The sequence below is a fragment of the Lucilia sericata genome, unplaced genomic scaffold, assembly GCF_015586225.1.
Source record: "Lucilia sericata isolate MDLA Ls3-8-SP2 unplaced genomic scaffold, ASM1558622v1 Contig000954F_arrow, whole genome shotgun sequence".
In the NCBI taxonomy this organism is placed as follows: domain Eukaryota; kingdom Metazoa; phylum Arthropoda; class Insecta; order Diptera; family Calliphoridae; genus Lucilia; species Lucilia sericata.
The window spans coordinates 88,291-109,671 of record NW_023994938.1 but is presented as its reverse complement, the minus strand read 5'-3'; the positions used below and the strand labels follow the sequence as shown (position 1 = coordinate 109,671).

The following is a 21,381-nucleotide window of genomic DNA, read 5'->3' as shown; positions in this document are numbered from 1 at the left end:
CGGATAACGCTAAAATACCGTTACCAAAATAACCCATAATACTGATACCGCTTAAATAAAGTTTCCGTTATTAAATTTGTTGGGACAACAACAGAGTGGTAGAATAAAAATTACTAAAACACGTTTTTAGCATATCATCGATTTCGCGGTATTAAAATACCAATACCGTTACCGAAATAAGCCAATATACCAATACCGCTTAAACACCGTTTCCAAAATAATTTTTAATATCGATACATCTTTTCACCGTCTAGAAACGTTTTCCAACCTTGCCTTAACACAATTTTCCTCTGTACATATTATTTATTATAAGCACAGATATAACATTATAAGTAATTAAAACTCTATAAACTTTCTAAAAATCGTCAAATTTAAAACGTCACTTTGCTACTTTTGAAACCAAAAATCGTCATAACATAATCGTTGATATATCGTCAAATCAAAATCTGGCAGCTCATAGTGATAACAACTCTGTGTAGAAAAGTAGCCATTTTATTTTCATTCGTTTGTGTTCGAACGAACAACTCGTTGTGTTTTGCATTTTTGTCTATTGAAAAATTTAATTTTTTTAAGTAAAAAGTGGTTTAAAAATACAAATTTTTATATAAAATTGTTATTTTAACTTTACTAAGTGGTAAGTAATTGAAGTTTATCAAAAATACTATGGATTTTTCGCAAAAGAATGAATTGAAAATTTGATGTTAATTTCGTTTGATGTTTGTGTGTGTATATTTTTCTTTTGTTGATACGATTGTGTTGTAGGGGTGTGGTGAATTGTTAAACTGATATACTTTATATTTGTTGTGTTTTGATTTTTCCCATATCTTGCATATTTTTCAGGTGGTAAAGAAAAATATATAGTATAAATACCTATAAATTTTTAACAAGAATGTGTAAATATTTAATTAATTTCAATAATTGTTATTGTTAGCTAATGAAAAATGTTTTGTATTATAAATTAATATAATTATAGCAGTTGTTGCAGGTTCTTTACGAAAAGTTTCTTTCGCATAGGTATAGTAGAGAGAAAGTTGTTGTTGGACTTCTTAAGATTTTGGTTTATACCCAATAGCCTGAACTTTTATAAATTTCAATGTAAAAAAGTGTTTTGATTTAAAAAAAATATCGTTTTATTTATTTATTTTAATTAGCCAATTAACAAAGTCATTTCAGTTCGACTTTACCGATACCCTATAGTAATCTGAAGTACTTTTGGAAATAAACCCTATGTGGTAGCTATGGTCAACTATGGCCAATATCTGGTAATATGATTTCTGACAACTCATAATCCTAAACGCATAAGAAACTGAAGAAACGTTTAAAATATTAATTAATTATACTTCCGATAAGAAAGTTTAAGGTTAACGAATATAGGTATGTAGGTATTTAAGATGTTTTAAGGGCAAATAATAGACATTAACAAATGGTACGAAAAGTTATTAATCGATAAACGAATTTTCATCTCAAATATTTCATGTTAATAATAATACACTTTAACACTTTAATATTCGATCTGCATATAGGTATGTACATGATTTTATTTCATTCAGTATCAGAATTTTGTATTATTCCTTTGCGTAAAATTGGAAAACCTCTTAACCTATTGCCCCAAATATCTTAGAATGAACCAAATTATCATTTTAGATGGAAACATTTAAAGTTACCAAAAAATACTATCCGAATTCATGCTTGTATTTGTAGCATGTCTAGAAAATGTATATATGATATTTTAACATTTTGCAACGAAAAGGCAAATTGTTCCAGTGTAATTTCCTAGTTTGAGATTAATTAGGAATGAATGTGAAATAGTTAACTTATGCATTTATTCATGCTTACGAGTTCAAGTTTGGTTCAAACCAGTGCATTTTGTATTGACATGCATTTCGTGCAAAGCAAGCGGCACAGTAGCAACAACTGCAAAGATCTAAAAGCTTTAGAGCTAAATCACAAGTTAATATATGAACTGTTTTTTCAGTTTCTTTATTTGTACGTAAAATTCAGTGTTGTATGTTATATAGGTGTGTAGCGCAACAAACACACAAAAACAAAAAAATCCCAAAAGCAACAGAAACCAAACAAACCGTCTGATACAACCCAACCAACCATCATCCACTTTTACAAAATCGAAATTACTGTTGTTGTTTTTGTTTTATACGTCTCTTGTTGTAGTCGAACTGCCACTAACTTTTTGAGTGTGCCCTGCTAACAGCACAAAAAACATATTTAATGTATTTCAGCTGGCAGAGCTCTTAGGGAGCTCTATGTAGTTTTATTTCTGTATACTTCCACTGTTACGTTTCGGCTTTCATCGTGTAATGGCTGCGTCTTTCCGTTAAAAGATATTTTAACTAAATATCAAGAAAAATAAATAAAAAAAAAACAAATTATCTGTATAGAGACTTTTTAAAGTTATTCTTTAAAATCAATCAATAAACTTTATAATAATAATAATAGTGTTTTAATCATATCAAAGGTGATAATTAAAATAAATATTAAGTTTTTTTTATAGTGAGAATAGTAAATGTTTTATTTCTTATATTTAATACTTGTTTTTCAAACATGCATAAATATGTACCTACTACGTACACAACTGCTTACATATCTACATACATTCTATATGTATTAAATGTACATACAATATGTACATGTATAAGTTGTACATAAATATTTACATTTTATTTATCTATCTGTTGTCTTTATTCAATTTTTCTTGATGTTTAAAGTTTGTTGTTTGTTTTTGTTGTTTTTTTTTTTTAATTCTGTTGTATTCATTTGTTTCTGTTTTAAACGGAAATATTTAGGGAATGACTAATGAGTTGTTTATTTATTTGTTTGTTTATTTTATGTGTTTTATTATTATTTATTCTCTGTTATTTATTTTATATTGGATTTTCTTTGTAAATTTGTGTTTATGTTGAGAAATATTCTTTAAGTAAATAAAATCATAGATTTAATTAATTATAATAAAACATAATATATTATTTATAATGTAAATTATTTTATTTCATATTTGAATTAATAAAAAAATATGTCGCTCATTTTACAAAATACCGTTATAAAAAATAACCTTAAAAATAACAATTAAACACAGTGTTGGAAAAAATTATGAGAGCAATCAACAATTAGAAATGTTTCTTCTTATTAGATACTTTACATACTTTATTTAATATGATAAAAGTAACTTCAAAGTGGCCGAATAAAAACCACCACGTTCATGAAACATTAAAGTTTAAACTAATAAATCGATTCCTTTCCATAATTGTTTATAAATAAATTTGAACTAATTCGCTAATCTTTTATGATTTATTTTTGTTTTACTCATTGTTAATCATTCCAACTAAATCTTCTTTATTTTTAAAATTATAATTCTTGTGAAACTTTAATTTATATTTCACACATTTTAGATAAATTTTTGTTAAAAAGAAAATGTCTCATACATGATGGGTATATCCGTTCACACATGTCTTTCTCCTTGTCAATTTATTTCACGTTTTATTTTTTTGTTTATTGTTGCTGTTTTTTTTTAGTTAGTTGTTGCGTGTCCGTTGATCCCTAAAGTACCTGTATTTCCATGTAAAACATAATCACAACATAAATTGTGTGACTAAGAATAAACTGAAATGAATGTTATATTTCTACACAAAGTCTTCTAAACTATATTAAGATTTTTCTGAGTGTCTGCCTATAAATCGAATATTTTAAATCTTATTTCTGTGGATAGCGAAATATTTGAAAAGTAGAATTTTCGATAGAAAGTCCAAATTTCAATAAAGAGACAAATTTTTCATAAAGAGTCAATATTTAGTTTCTTAGTAAAAACTTAGATTTTCGGTGAAGTGATAAAAGCGTTCAATACAAAGTCGAATTTTCAATAGAAATATGAAAAGCTAAAAGCCTTTGATAGAAAGACAAATTTTCAATTGAACCATGGAATTTCAGCAGAAATTTATATTTTTAATAGAACATTTTTAGTGGAAAGTTGTACATATTTTCTGTGAAAAACTAAAAGCTTTTTATAGAAAGTAAGATTTTAGAATTGTTGTTAGAAAGTCAAATTTCCGATGAACATTTTTATTGAAAAATAAAATACATTCGCTGCTGGTTGTAGATTGTAGAAATGTTGGGGCACTGCAATGGGCATGGTAATGGATTGCTGACGCACTAGCTAGTCTAGGTTTGATCCTTAAAATAGATGATACGAATAGAAGAGTGAAAGAGTGATTTTCAAGAGAATCCATAATATTAGGAAACAGTCCGGGAATAGTAGAATGGAAAATATCAAAGGTCTTATGGCCAATACTTGATGTAATGGCTACCAAGATACTTATAGTACTAGATAGGAGCAGTCTAAGGATTCTGACAGGGATTATAACAGTGTATTGGTTAATTAGCCATTTCGTTAGTAAGTGGGGTAGTAATATAACGGTCTTTTGCAGGATATGCCAAGATTCAGAGGAACTAGAGACAGTTGCACTTAATTTACCACTGTCCTAGAATATTGAATCTCAGGTTGAGATGGCTAGGAAATTGGTTCCATAACGAACTGTGTTACACTCTCACCCCCGTTAACACCAACTCCGGTTATCGTTTAACCGGTAGATATTCTGCCGGTTAAAATAATTTTTGTATGAAAACTGTAAATTTAATCTTTCGATAAAATATAAGCAGACATTGATGTATTGGGGGTCAGTCTACTAAGTTTTATCAGGAGAATTATTAATTTCTTCGAATAGATTAAGGTAGATAGATTTTATAGGGAGATTTAGACAACTGTTTCTTTAGTGAATCGATTGGGAATCGATGTCTTTATTCGTCTCTCCATTTCACTTATGTTCTTTTTGTCCTTCTAGTGTTTTCTTTTTCTATCTTTGGATCTTTACACTCTATGAAGGGAATCACGATGGACTTTATGGTCTCCAAGTAAAGTTCACCTCTTTATGGTACATAACCCTTCTTAACCTAACCTCATAAGTGTTATTTTCAATAGGAAATAAAATGTTCCATAGATTTGTATTGTATTAAGTTAGAAAATTGTTTCTTAGCTTTAAATTTCTCTAAGATATTATTTAATTAATATTAATATTTTTTATTTATTATTAATTTTCATATATTTTTATTACAGGTGTGGTGTACAACGCCTAAATCACCAAAATGAGTTATATGCCAGCACAAAATCGTACAAGTAAGTAAAAATAGTCATAAGTTTTATCTTTTAAATACATACATGTAAATAGTATATTCTTTAAAATTTTAATTTAATCTTTATGGAAAAATAAAATGCGAAATTATCATCATCTATGTTTAACATACAAAATTCTTAATGTTGAAAAAAAAAGTTTTCAAAGCCTTTCAATCATGTAATAAATTACACCACTCACTGCTGACTACATTTCATTATATACACGTACTTGCGCTAGTACGAGAACTTTTCCAATAAAATACTTATTTCTCTGTTACATCCAACGCTTGATTGCATATTTCAAACTAATTTCTTTTTGCTTACAAAAGTTAAAAAAATGTTTGAACTACTTAAAATTCAGAAAAAAAGAAAAATGTGCAAAAAGGCAGCCTTTTTTTAATGGCATGGATTGAAGCTAGAGTGAAGTGCACTCGTAGACATACTAGAGGCTGCTGCAACATTAGGACAAACATATGCCCAATGTTTAAAAAAAGACTTGTGCAAATAAAAGAAAAAAAAAAATATTTCAAATGCAATAAGAATATGTTGTACATATTTTCTTCTCCTTCTTTTTTTTTTTTTTGCTTTTGAGATTTAACACGCGCTACCATATGGGCAATATGTACTTTTACTCCCACCACTTGAAGCCGCCACCACCATCAGCAACAATATCACTACCAGAAAATAAAAAAAGCATACAAATTGTGATTGTTGATGTATAATGTTTCTTCCTTGAAAACATGCTTGTGATGCTGCTGATGATTATGATATGTTTGTATTTTCAAACAAATATACATTTACGCTCATACATACATTTACTCTTTTTTTTTTAATTTAAATGGTGGTGGAATGGTTAAAGTTTATTTTTCTTAACATAACCAACAATTTTAAATATTTTTTTTACAAAAAGGAAGGTACACTCAATCCTTTTTGTACACTTTTTCTTATCAATATAGATGAAATAATAAAATCTTTCGAGAAATTTTATTTCATCGGTGAACAATGATACAATATGGAAATTAACAGACAGATGAGGGATCTGCTTTAGATATCTCCAACGTTGTTTATGTTGCAATTTCACTGGATTCTATTAGTATCTTCAGATTCTTTCTCAAAAAATTGGTGGAATAGCCTAGACACTTGCATGATAGCCTTTTATCAGTTAAAAACGCACAAGGAAACCTATAACCCAAAATAAGGGGATATATCGAGTAATAACTTGACACTGGGTGCGAGGCAGTGAACCTTTTCGTTTATGTTTTTGTAAGTGTCTACTCTCTAGATTACTTGGGGACAAGAAAGTGACGACAGTCTCCAATATTGCTATCTTTTTATCTCACTGTTCATAAACATAATAGTTGGTCTCATTTACCTCATTTTTTAGCTGTATGGTTGTTTGCATCTCTCCAAAATTAAATAAATTTACAACATTCTAAAATGTGCCTTAGAAAAAAAAAAAAAAAAAAAAAAAAAACAGAGTATTCCTCCATTTAATATACATAAATAATGATAGTAATGATCGAATGTTAAATTATAGTGATTCTAAAGTACTTCTAAGGAGTTTTCAAGAAACTGCTATTTACATTGGCACAACACTAGTCAACAAATTCCAAAAAAAATTGTCCAAATCGTTGAAAAAACGAACAGTTTTAGGGAAGGTGTATATATGTATGTTCTATAAAACTTCACTTAAAGTAATTTCGAAGGTGACAAAATCGAACAAACATCATTGATGATCTAGTTCCAGAAAAGATCCATAGGACAAGTGTCGACTGCAAAAGGCTTCCACAGAACCAATTCCTAAGGTTGTTATCTTTCAAACAAGTCATTGTTATCGAGCAGTAATTATATCAATTTATAATTAACATTTCTTTTTAAAAAACCTTGTATTTTTAAGTCCTTTGCTTAGAATATATGTATGTATGTACATAAAGTGTCCTGTTTGTGTATATATGAACGTGTTTATTGAAGTGCATTTTAATTTCGCTGCTGAACACGATACTTAGCGCAAAATAAAAGAAGGAAATTAAATATTGCTGTTTTAGCAATAACGTTTTTATATATTTATACATATAGTACATACATACATATGTACATATTTGCCACTTCAAATAAAATTAATGCATGCTCATAAACGCATGCTAAAAAAGACGTATCTGGTGACAAAAGAAATATTGAAAATTTTTGATATTCAAATTTTTTGTTTGTACAAAAAAATGAAGGGAAAAACTGAAAAGTGTTGGTTGAAAAGCATCAATTATGCAAAATGTACAATTTTTAATGTAAAATATAAGAAGTTGATTTCTCAAAAATCATGGTTAATAGCTTAAGTTAGGCCAAACTTTTTTAGTTTACAACTTAACTTATTTACTTTTTTAAACGTTTGAGCCATATTTTAAAATGATTCTAGTTTGCTTATAACAAATATAAATAGTACCTGTTTACTTATTTCTGAATATTTAGGACATTAGTAGTACTTCAATTCACAGTTGGATAACTAATTGATATTCAATGAATATGTGTTTGCGTCTACTTCATTTGTTCCATATAAACATGTCAAAATCAGTTTTATAATTGTAAATATATACATATTTAAAGCTTGTTTGTGTATATTGAAAAAACTCCTCTAAAGCGTATTAGATTTTTATTTGATTATTCTGCATAAAAGAAGTATTTGTTCATTTTTGGTTTAATGACTATGGGGGGTGTAAATTCGATTGTAGTATTGCTGCTGTTAACATGGTGGTGGTAGTTTCTCTTAATTTATAAGTAAAAACTGTATTCTGCAAATGATTTGTTGACATTTAATATTGTTGTAATCATTATTATCATCATTATTTTGTTGAAATTACATCCATTGTGTCTGCTGTGACTCAAAACATCAACAACAATAATCAACGTGAATGTTGTCTAGGGTTTTTGAATTAAACATTTAAAATAAACAAATACAATACAAACTTGTATGTACATTTTTTGTAATATTGTTGGAATAATACATATTAAAAATTCCTGCCTAATCTATGTAAATTATTTCGTAATATACAAGAAAGTTTCTTCAATATTACGAAATAATTTTTTAATTTATATTTCGCATTTGCAAGTGATTTTGAGACATAAATTTTTACGTATTCTAACGTATAAAAAACTATTGAACGCGGTTCGCGTTTGGCCTATATTACCCTCCATGTAACAATCTAATTTATTTGGTTAAACGGTTGAGATGTAGATAGATAGACAGACAGACAGATAGATAGATATATAGATAGATAGATAGATAGATAGATAGATAGATAGATAGATAGATAGATAGATAGATAGATAGATAGATAGATAGATAGATAGATAGATAGATAGATAGATAGATAGATAGATAGATAGATAGATAGATAGATAGATAGATAGATAGATAGATAGATAGATAGATAGATAGGTAGGTAGGTAGGTAGATAGATAGATAGATAGATAGATAGATAGATAGATAGATAGATAGATAGATAGATAGATAGATAGATAGATAGATAGATAGATAGATAGATAGATATAAACTATAGACATAAATCAATTCCTGAAACCCCTTACTTATAAAATACACTTCAAAACCAACAAACATATTTCATTTAACAAACTGTCTCGTTAATATTAGACCGTGAAATAAAAAACCCTTTTGCTTGACGCATGGCTGGCATATGTACCTACCATTCATTCATTCATCCATCCGTCTATGATCCATTGTATATATATATATGTATTTGAATGTTGTTGGTACCTTTTTGACATATTCTGTAAATGATACGTTTGTTCGTACATACATACGAATGCTTGTCTGTCTGCTGCAAATCTATGGTTTAGCACTTTTTTAAATTACTATGATGAGAGCGTGGTCGGGTAGGTCGTTTGGTCTTCTGCTGTTTAAAAGTACATTTTTCTACTAACATATTATAATGGTTCATTGTATGGTGTTTTATATTTCACTTTGTGTAATTTTTAATCCTGCTGATTCTATTCTACCATACAATTAGTTTTTTTTATTATTATAATTCTGCACTCTTCTCATTTTCATTCATTATTTAGTACTTGCTGTTGTTATTATAAATGTGGTTGTTCTGTTGAATGTTCATTTTGAGTTTCACTTAGTTTGCCAAAGTTAGGTTGATGGCACATGAGAGTACGTAAATGTTGACTTATTTTGTGGTTGTAATGATATGTCCGGTCGGTCTTTTTACATTACTTGCCCTTTGGCAAAACATACTTTAATCATTTTTCTATTCACATTTATTTTTTTTAAATATAACATTTGCGATTTGCTGCTTTCTCTTGCTCCTTCCAAATTTAAATACATATATATTTTTATTATTTGCGTTATTTTTTTATTTCTTACATTTGTATGTACATAATTTTGATTTCTATTGATTTCTTATATTTTATGTTTGTCTGGGGTTTAAACATTCTACAAATATTTTTATAAATATGTACATACAATTTTTCTACGGTTTTTTTTTATATATTTCGACTCTTAACTTTGAGTGTTAGAGTTTGCATTTCCGTTTTAATTTTTTTCAATAACTTTAATGCATTCTTTTATTTCTTCCATGTGATCTATTGATATATTTCATCTTTCCTTGAACCGACAGTTTTCATTTTTAATCACATTTAACATAAAAACATTTTATAATTCTTGGGGGATGTCGGGTATTGTAATATTTCTTGGGAAGATTAAATAAACATCAAATACAAAATGGTTGATGATTTTCCTAATGATAAAAGTTTGGAGTAAAATTCAATTTCTAATTAATTAAACAAAATTTACATGGTTTTTTTCTTTATAATTTTAGTGTCTCATAACAATCAATACAATCCACCGGATTTGCCGCCGATGGTTTCCTCCAAGGAGCAAACACTTATGTGGCAGCAAAATTCGTATTTAGTGGATTCTGGTATTCATTCGGGTGCCGTTACACAGGCACCTTCCCTCTCGGGCAAAGAAGATGAGGAAATGGACGGCGATCCACTTATGTTTGATTTAGATACTGGTTTTCCACAGAATTTCACCCAAGAACAGGTGGATGACATGAATAGCCAGTTGAGCCAGACGCGTTCACAGCGCATACGCGCTGCCATGTTCCCCGAAACATTGGAAGAGGGTATTGAAATACCTTCGACCCAGTTTGATCCACAACAACCAACAGCTGTACAACGTTTGGCCGAACCGTCGCAAATGTTAAAACATGCCGTTGTCAATCTAATCAATTATCAAGATGACGCTGAGCTGGCAACACGCGCAATACCAGAATTGATAAAATTGCTCAATGATGAAGATCAAGTTGTCGTTTCCCAAGCCGCCATGATGGTACACCAGTTGTCGAAAAAAGAAGCTTCGCGCCATGCTATTATGAATAGTCCACAGATGGTGGCAGCTCTCGTACGCGCCATTTCGAATAGTAACGATTTGGAGAGTACTAAAGCTGCTGTTGGCACTCTTCATAATTTGTCACATCATCGACAAGGTCTCTTGGCTATATTCAAGAGCGGTGGTATACCAGCTTTGGTGAAACTATTGTCTTCTCCGGTTGAGAGTGTTTTATTCTATGCCATCACCACCCTACACAATTTGTTATTGCATCAGGATGGTTCTAAAATGGCAGTTCGCTTAGCTGGTGGTCTCCAGAAAATGGTTACCTTGTTGCAGCGTAATAACGTCAAGTTCTTGGCCATCGTTACAGATTGTTTACAGATTCTTGCCTACGGCAATCAAGAGAGTAAATTAATAATTTTGGCTTCTGGTGGCCCTAATGAATTGGTGCGCATTATGCGCTCCTACGACTACGAGAAGTTGTTGTGGACCACTTCACGTGTTTTAAAAGTCCTCTCAGTATGTTCTAGCAATAAGCCAGCCATTGTAGATGCTGGTGGCATGCAGGCCCTCGCTATGCACTTGGGCAATCCATCGCCCCGTTTGGTGCAGAACTGTTTGTGGACTTTGCGTAATTTGTCCGATGCTGCCACTAAAGTTGATGGCATGGAGGCTCTTTTGCAATCCTTGGTCCAAGTATTGGCATCCACAGATGTTAATGTCGTCACTTGTGCAGCTGGCATACTCTCTAATTTGACATGTAACAATCAGCGTAATAAGGCTACAGTTTGTCAAGTCGGTGGTGTTGATGCTTTGGTACGTACGATTATAAATGCTGGCGATCGTGAGGAAATCACTGAACCAGCCGTCTGTGCTCTACGTCATTTGACAACACGTCATGCTGACTCGGAAATGGCTCAAAACGCCGTACGTTTGAATTATGGTCTCTCGGTGATTGTAAAACTTTTACATCCACCATCCCGTTGGCCATTAATTAAGGCCGCCATAGGTCTGGTACGCAATCTGGCTTTGTGTCCAGCTAATGCAGCTCCATTGCGTGAACATGGAGCCATACATCATTTAGTACGTCTATTAATGCGTGCTTTCCAAGATACCGAACGTGTAAGTTGTTGTTTTTATTTTTGATTACAACAAAGCCAAAATATTAATATAAATTATGCCTACTTTAGCAACGTTCTTCTGTGGCCACTACTGGCTCACAACAGCCTTCGGCCTATGCAGATGGTGTTCGTATGGAGGAAATTGTTGAGGGCACTGTGGGTGCATTACACATTTTAGCTCGAGAGTCTCACAATCGCGCTTTGATTCGTCAACAGTCGGTAATACCGATATTTGTACGTCTGCTATTTAATGAAATAGAAAATATACAGGTGGGTTATTTATTTTTGTCTCTGTCATATTATTTGTAAACTAACATTGCTATGGATTGTCTGTTTAGCGCGTTGCCGCTGGAGTTCTTTGTGAATTGGCCGCAGACAAAGAAGGAGCCGAAATAATTGAACAAGAAGGAGCCACTGGCCCCTTAACTGATTTATTGCATTCACGCAATGAAGGCGTTGCTACTTATGCCGCCGCTGTTCTATTCCGTATGAGCGAGGATAAGCCGCAAGATTACAAAAAACGTCTCTCTATTGAGCTGACCAATTCACTTTTACGTGAAGACAACAACATATGGGGAAATGCCGATCTAGGCATGGGTCCAGATTTACAGGTTCGTTATGTTTAATGTTATTTTCCCCAATAATATTTAATGCAATACAATAAATATCTAAAATTTTAAAGACAAAAAAGAACAGTTGTAAAATAAGCAGATAAAAAATAACTAAAACAAAATAATTTATAGAGTATTGTATATATGAAACAAAGAATTTTATTTTTGATTAAATGTAAGATTAGTTACTGAATATTTGAATATTTCTATATCTAAAATAAACATCTTATATTTTGCATTTTATTTTTTTGATTTAAAACAAAATTAAATTTATTTATAATTTTTCTCTTTGATTTTTTTAACAAGTTTATTTTCTGTAAAATGTAGTTGAAATTAGTGGAAAAACAAAAAACTTATTGTTGTTTTCATATAAAATATTATTAGTGAGCAAAATTGTTAGTTTTCTTTTATCATATCATTTATGTTTTTTTAGCTTTAAATGTTGTATTTGAATTATTATTAACTTTTTGTTATTTTTTATTAATTAATTTTTATTTTCTATTTTTTTTATTTTTTTATTTTTATGATTTTCGTTTTTTGCAAATTATCACAACTACCACAACTGCTACTACTTATTACCAACACCAAACGTAAACTCTACCACCCCACCATCACGTAAAATTGATAATACCCCCTGCACCTGTTGAAAAATTTCTTCAAATTTGGCTAAACTTTTTTAATTCTTAACAAAAAAAAAATGTGTTTTGGTGGCCCCTCGTATTGAAAATTCCCCGATTTCCCCCCTAAAATAATTAAATTTTTAATGGTTAATGTGATCAAATTACATAAAACTAAAACAAAAACAAACAAAAAATCAACCTATCAACCTACTATTTACAATGTGACATTTTTCTGTTACCATTTTTAACAACAACATACAATATTAAATATCGAATTGAATTTCGTTCGAAACGAAATCGTAATCATTTTGAAATCATCCCAAATGTTAAATGTTTACATATATAAACAAAAAATATCAAACCTCGATATATATACACAGGATATGCTTGGTCCAGAGCAAGCATATGAAGGCCTCTATGGTCAGGGGCCACCGAGCGTACACAGCTCCCATGGCGGTCGTGCATTCCAACAAGGTACGTATCTCTAATCCCATAATTTTGTGTGTTTCTTTTAATTAATAATTGTTCTTTACCAAACAACCACCCTACCCATATGCCCCCCCGATCGAAACCACCATTATCAGTAAAAATATAAAAAAAAACAATTACAAAAACTAAATCAAACCAAATAACAAAGCATGTAGAAAGTTATTCATATACAAACAAGACAAAAAAGAATAACATTTGTAAAAGTTAAAAAAAATATTAACAAACATAACAAAAAATACAACAAATTCTTGTCACATGCGCTACATACGTTCACAAAACAAAAAACATACGTTTCTTCCACTCGTTCAAATGTTTGTTAGTTCTTATTATCATCATAATAACAATTTCTAATTTCTAATAATCTCCACCAACACCATTAACCCCCACCATCACCACCAACAACGCAACCATTCGTTTGTGCAGATATTTAATCAGACCCCTTCGTTTTCGTTAACCCTGTGTCCTGTTTTATCACTTGTAATCAATTTCTCTCTACATATAATTTGTTGAATTTTTCTTGATAATTTATTTTGTTAAACTCTTTCTCTTTTATACATTAATATACAAATACAATTGTTTTGTTTTTAACATTAATTAACATTTCAATAAGAGTAGTTACAGTTTTACACAAACGAGAAATGTTTAAACTTTCTTTCAACACTATTACTTAATTTGATTTTTTTAATTCTTTAGGAGATCAGCGCTTGTTGCCAGGTTAAACTTAAAGACTCTTTATGCAACAACTATTTTATTTTAATTATTATTGAAAATCTAATCCAAATTTTAAATTTCGAATCTTTAATACCCTTCACCTATAAACTAGTTTTTTTATTAACACCTCGAACTATCATAGAAATTTGCTTTTAATAAATTTTGAAAAGCTTAAATAGTTAGTTAGTTAGTTTGAAAGGAGGATGTATATACATCAAATCCGAAGAAATACACCTAGGCCTCTATTGGGCCTGTTGTGCGCTCCTTAACCAGTGCCTCAGGTGGGAATCGATCACACCACCTCCGGTCTACCAGACTAGAACACTAACCACTAACCTACCGGAGGCCACAAAGCTTAAATAAAAAACAAAATATATTTAAGTGATTTTCGAAAGTGGACTTTATATGGAAGCTATGGTCTATTATGGACCGATCCGGAAAAAATTTCATAATGATTTGAGTATAAATTGATTCCGATATCATTATTAATTCATGCGTATTTTACGATTAAGTGATTTTCAGAAGTGGATTCTATATGAAAGCTATGCCCAATTATGGGCCGATCCCGAAAAAATTCCCAAGAATAATTTGTATATATACAGACCGCGTTTAAGTATATATATTTTTAATTCATATGTTTTTAACGATTAAATGATTTTTAGAAGAGACTTTATATAGAACCTATGACCCATTATGGTCCGGTGTAGATGAATTTTGTTCGTTCAATTGATGTTCGGTTTTGGATCTTATATAGGAAGTATGATCAATTATTAACCGATCCAGGTTTAAGTTGGTAATACGATTTCTATTTATATTAGATTTATATGTATAAATACCGATATTCTAGAAGGAGGAGTTATTAACAATAAATCCATTTTCCGGGAGTCTTTAAATTTGTATGAGAGCGATATGAAATTTTGAAGTGATTCATCACCGCACAGCCTAAACGGTTAAAGCTAAAGAGCTGAAATTTGGACAGGAAATTGGTATCCTACCAAATAGATCCACAAAGTAGTGATTTTCGGAAATTCGAATTATTAGGGGTAAAAACGGATAAATTCAGGTAAATTTCGTAATCACTTATCTAATAAACTAGAAAAGATACAGAAACACTTTAAAGCTTATCGTCGTTCATTTAGATTTTATATTGAACCTAAAAACATGTATGCAAATCTATAAAAGGGGGTTTTTATCAACTATTTTAATCCCTGGACAAAAAGAAATTCTTGTGACAATAGTTATTTAAATATGTACATAGATATTATTTCGAATTATTAAAATTTAAAATCTCACAGATATCTAAAAGGACTCGGAAAATTGTATAAGGTGAAGGGTATTGTTACAGAAACTATTGGACCGGTGCTAATACTAAATGGTTTATAGAAGTTTACAAAATTTCTGAAATTTTAAATCCTTTTAAACATTAAATTCAGTTAATTGATTTTGAAATCGTTAAACTTTTGTCGAAAAATTAAAAAAAAGTACTATAACAACATTCGTTGTGCACATATGAAACACTCACATCATCACATCACATTTCACCAACTAATAATTTCTTCATTCATAGTTTGTTTTTCAATTACAAATCATTTCATTAGTTTCATTGTTATTGTTTTGTTTTATTATTATTTCATTACTATTGTTTTTTCATTAGAAATTGAACAAACAAAAAAAGCAATTGAACGTTTTCTTTTTATATGTAAATATAATGAACATGCAACAACAATGTGTAAACACCCCTAAAACTATTTTGTATTATATATTTTAAATCACAATTACCAAACAGCCATATAGAAACAATCTGACATTCACTACTAAATCATAAACGTTAATTAAATGATTTAGTCAAAAAAAAAAAAAATAAAACTAATAATAAACATATTTTTATTTCTTTTTTACTTGACCAACAAAATGCTCTCGCATTATTTAAATGCTCCTGTGTGCTATTTTGGAAAACAATTTAAACAAAAATTAACAAAATTTTACAAACAAAAACACTACCTAATAAAACTTCTCTTCACAAACAGTTGAGCCAGCCTAACATATATCATCATTGAATGCAAATTTAAACTCCGAATTTATTTAAAAAAAAGAAAACGGAAGAATTTTATTAACTAACCACAAAAAATCAAGTATTTAACAACTTTAATAAAAAAAATAGATGTTTTTCGAACCAAATTAAAAAAAAAAAAAAACACAACGAGAGAGTAGTGCATTCAAAATAAGAATTTTGCAAAAAGCCCAGTGTACACATTAAAATATATACAAAAATATGATATATACGCAATTAACGAAAACAATATTTAATAGTTATCCTAAACCTTCTTCTATTTCAACTGAATTATGCTCAAAAAAAAATGTTTGTTGTCCTGCAAAATCTCACTTAATACTTGTAGGTGATTGTCATTGTCTATCAAACCAAGAAATACAATTAAAATTTTTAAAAAATATATATATTTATACCAAATTTATGTTACATTATTTTCTGTACATTTTGGAGAAAAATCTATATAACGAATATATATTACAATTATAAAGGTGTGACAAATAACAGTGTTGGTTCAGATTAATTTATATAGGTATATAAAATTCTAACGTTACTGACTCACTGACTAAACGGTTAAAGCTAAAGTGCTGACATTTGGACAGGAGTTTGGTCTCTCACCAAATAGATCTACCTAGACGGGATTTTTAGGTAATTCAGATATAGAGACCGAAGTAATTCAAAACCCATAAAATGGGATTTTTTGGCACTTTTTCGTTCTTTAACTGGCACTTTTTGAGTTTTCTATAATATTGAACCTAGAAATCAGGGACCGTAACAGTTATAAGTTATATCAAAAAAGTTAATTTATAACAGTTATTTTGTGACATTAAAAATAAAAATCCATCTGAAAAAGTTATTTTTCAACCTAAAAATAAAAATTTAAATGAAACTTTTAAAAAAGAGTATTATTTTTCCGTCATAAAATAAAAATTATTTGAGGAGTTTAATTTTTTCCGTCAGAAAATAATACTTATTTGAGAAGTTTTATTTTTTCCGTCAGAAAATAAAACTCTTTTATGTGAATTGACACCTAAAGCTTGCCACTGAAAACGAAGAAAATGATAATGATGATGAAAAAAAAAAGCTTTCTATGAAATCGATAATTTTTCTCCACGGCCCTTGTCGATTGAGTTCTGGGAAGCAAAAAAATACATTACCCCTACTTATACAAATTGGCAAAAACTGTACAGTGTGTTCCTGGAACACAGGTTAGCGTGGAAAGAGCGTTCTCTGCTCTTAAATTGATATTAAGTGACCTGCGTTCAAATCTTTCCGCAGAAAATTTGGAAAAAATTATGTTTGTTAAATTAAACAAATAAATAACCAAACATATTAGATATATTCAATAAAATAAGAGACTGAAAAAAAATAAAGAAAAATTGTTTAATTATTTGACGGAAAAAATAATAGTCCCCAAATGAGTTTTATTTTTTGATGGAAAAAATAAAACTCTTCAAATAATTTTTATTTTATGACGGAAAAATAAAACTCATTTTTTAACTGTTTCAATCAGAATTTTATTTTTCCGTTAAAAAATAACTGTTATTTATGGAGCTAAGATCGTTTTTTTCAAATCACCATATATTCTGAAAAAGCACTTCAATACGAGTATATTGGTATATAATTGTATAGGTCTACGTTGACCCCAATATAGAGATTTTTTTGGTTTTTCAGAATAACTGTTATTTACAGTCCCTGCTAGAAATATAAAATTAAGCATGTTGAGCCCGGAGTAAATGAGAACCTATAAAAAGGGGACTTTTTGGTACTTTTCCGTTCTTCAATAGGTAATTTTTGAATTTTCTATAATATTGAACGTACAAGAAGGGACTTTTTAACATTGCAGATCAGAATCTGCCCTCGAATTTATTCATCACATAAAGTTTTTCGGATATCGTGTCTTGAAGTTTGAAAAAAAACGCTTTTTTTTCTCATTTTTGAAACGCCATAACTGCCCGAAAATACCTTTATTTATCAAATCTGTTATGTCATCTGAAAATCCAATCTGTCGACTGTTATTTCTGATACTCGTACTGTTATTTGCCATTTCACCCTTTATATTGTACAAAGCATTTTTGATATTGATTTTTCTCTGCATAAAATGTTACTTTTTTCAGTTTGTTTTATGTTTCGTTTAAAAAAAAATGTTAATGTTGTTTTGTTTAATTTGGCTTTTCTTTTAAATATTTCTTAAAAAAAAAAAGGAAGAAATTTTCAAATAGAAATCCATGCTTATATTCTCTTATATTTACTATATGATTTTCATTATACATTATCATTTTAATTTACAAATACAATTCTTTTTTGTTTTGTTGTTTTTGCATGTTTGACACGTTTCTTCATTCTAAAATGTTTTTTTTCTGCATGAATTCATTATTAAAAAGTTTTTGTTTTTGTTTGATATTGTGAAAAGTAAATATTTTTATTAAAAGAACAAGAAACAAAATCGTATTCAGTTCGAATTTGTATGATGAATAGTTGGAATTAAAATGTTAAAACTTTAATAGTTCCCTGCAAAAATTGAGACTATTTCGCACTCGCATGTAAACAGAACTCTTCAAAGGACTAGGACTGGTCAAAAACTAATCCAAATACACTCAAACCTCGTTTTATGCGAATTTATTTTATGCGAATTTGAATTAGTGCGGTTTCAAAATTCTAAAATTTTTCTTTGCAAAAATTATTTTGAGGAAGATTTTGGTCCACATACATCCAAAAAAAAGTGATCAACAAAGTACAACTACTGATTTTTTACCAATTCCGGTTCGGATATATAAAGTATTGTTCAAATCCTTTGTACATGAAGAAATATTAAGTTTTATTTTTATGAAATGTTCATTATTTGGAATTGGTATTATTTTGTTGTTTGTTTCCTTTATTTTTCTTTATTTTTTATAATTTTAGTAAAGAATTAAATTTTTTATATGCGATTTTGTTTGACTTTTAAGGGAATAATTCGAAAATGTGCGCTTTTTTATCTAAAACCCAATTAGTAGATTTTGTATGGAGCTAGTGTATCGTTTTGTGCGAATTTGAATTATGCGCTTTTTTGCGAAACGAATTAATCGCATAAAACGAGGTTTAAGTGTATATGGAAAAACACATACTCCATTTAACATTGTGATGTCCTAGGTGAGGACCAGGTAATCCATATATGCATTACATCAGAGTAATCCCAAAACTACTCCCTTGCTAAAAATAAAGGAGTACATGATCCTCAACATTGTGCTATGTAATGCAGACTATGGACCATGTTGTTTTCAAAACAATAAATATGATCCATACCTGCATTACATATGACTACTTTACGGATCATGTACCCCTGCAAGGGGACCTGTCCAAAACTAATCCAAATACATATATGGAAAAAACATAGGTGAGAACCGCGTAATCCACCCATGCATTACAACGGATTAATCCCAAAACTACTCTCTTGCTAAAATTATGGGAGTACATGATCCGCAACAAGCTATGGACCATGTTGCTTCAAAACTTTTACGAATTTTTGTGAAATTTTTATAATCGTGAGATTATTTCAACTGTTTTATAAATGTTTCGAACTTAACTTCAAATTTTGGAATACGATTTTGCTATGTCATTGTTTTCATTCCGGGGGTATCTAAAGAAGCTTTTAAACAAACCGATCGGAATTATAATTGCGAAATTTAAACCATTCTGATCGGAATAAAATAATTTTGTTTTTAGTTATGGGAAATAATTGCATTTTCAATGGGATTAGAATTGAATGGAATTCTAGGTCGGGCGGATTGTTTGATCGAATTAATTGAATCGAACGTTAGCTGAAGAAGCAAAAATATAATCGAAAACAATCTAATCATTGTGATCAAATTATTCTTTTTTTAAAATCATATTTTTTTAAAGCATGTCTTCAATAGAACTTTTTTCTTTAAAGCATGATAAATATAATTTTCTTTTTCATACAACATATTAATTTTTGTTCTGATTTTGTTAATGCCAAATATTTAATACATTATAATAATGTATTTTATTTTAACTGCAAATTAAAAATATATTTAAAAAAACCCTTAAAAAATTCACCTAAATATTGAAGCATACTAACTTGTTATTATTTTTTTAATTCTTTTTATTATTCAAGCAGGATATGATACTTTACCAATAGACTCTATGCAGGGTCTTGAAATCAGCAGTCCCGTAGGAGGCGGCGGCGGTGGTGGTGCCCCACCAAGTGCTGCACCAACTTCACCCTATTCCATGGATATGGATGTTGGTGAAATTGATGCTGGCGCATTGAATTTTGATTTGGATGCCATGCCAACACCACCCAATGACAACAACAATTTAGCTGCTTGGTATGATACCGATTGTTAAACCGCAGAAGAATTTAAAGAAAAAGTGGAAAGTAAAATAACACTGCATTTGAAAACAAAAAATCAAAATACAAAATATACATTACAACTAAATGTAGCTATTTAAATATTTAAGAAAATAATAACAACAACATATAAAAAGGGAAACACCACACCACACCACAACACATCTTTTTGGAAACATAAACAAATATAAAAACGTCTTCTAAGGGCTGTTGCAGCTGCTGTTTGATTTAAGAAAAAAAAAATTATATACAACAAAAAACAATTTATAACATATTTAGCATATACATATAAAGAAAACATGGAAAAAATAACAATTTTTACGAATATTTCTTATAATTAATAACACTTACCTTACGTAAAATGTAATGACAACACTTTTATTTTTTTTTTGTTTTAAAATTTATATTTTTTAAACTTTTTTTATTCTCTCGTTTAATGAAAGTTTTTTTAAGCACTCTTAACATTTTTTTATCATTACTATTTTATATGACGAAAAGCAAATATGAAAGAAAATAAGAAAAAACAAAAATACCCCAATTTTTTTTAGTAGTATTAAAATATAATAAACAAAATTCCGTATGCATTTTATTTTTTTTTTTATTACGGAAACCATAAAACATATTTTTTTCTTTTTATTATAATTTTCAAAAACTAAACATTGGCAATTATACAAAGTTACTGAAGGATTTGAAATATTAATTGGATTAAAAATAACTCCGCATAATTTCAATTATTCAGTTTATAATGTTTAGTAGTTTGGCCAAATTTATTATTCTTTAATTTTTTGGTTTTTATTAATATTTGAAAAAAAAAAACGTTAAATAAGTAATACGTAGACACTTTTTAAAAACATTACAGTGTCATGCAACTTAAAAAATAATTAAAAAAACATTTTATC

At 29.3% G+C, this 21,381-nt stretch overlaps 1 protein-coding gene across 8 annotated transcripts; it reads left to right on the top strand.

The window, feature by feature from the left end:
* Nucleotides 1-486: 486 nt before the first annotated feature.
* LOC119609279 (armadillo segment polarity protein) lies at nt 487-21,066 on the top strand. 8 transcript variants are annotated; one of them, XR_005231902.1, is made up of 8 exons: nt 487-634; nt 5,123-5,182; nt 10,012-11,651; nt 11,720-11,920; nt 11,989-12,261; nt 13,262-13,355; nt 16,109-16,473; nt 20,246-21,066. XR_005231902.1 is itself a non-coding variant. In XM_037964002.1 (7 exons), the coding sequence occupies exons 2-7, from the start codon at nt 5,152-5,154 to the stop codon at nt 20,476-20,478; spliced, it is 2,469 nt and encodes an 822-aa protein (XP_037819930.1). In that variant the 5' UTR covers nt 487-634; nt 5,123-5,151; the 3' UTR covers nt 20,479-21,066. The 8 variants fall into 8 exon arrangements, 5 of the variants coding, with proteins under 5 accessions (XP_037819930.1, XP_037819928.1, XP_037819933.1 ...); XR_005231901.1 differs by having other exon boundaries at nt 16,109-16,477; nt 20,249-21,066; XR_005231903.1 differs by lacking the exon at nt 487-634 and adding an exon at nt 2,288-2,473 and having other exon boundaries at nt 16,109-16,477.
* Nucleotides 21,067-21,381: the final 315 nt, after the last annotated feature.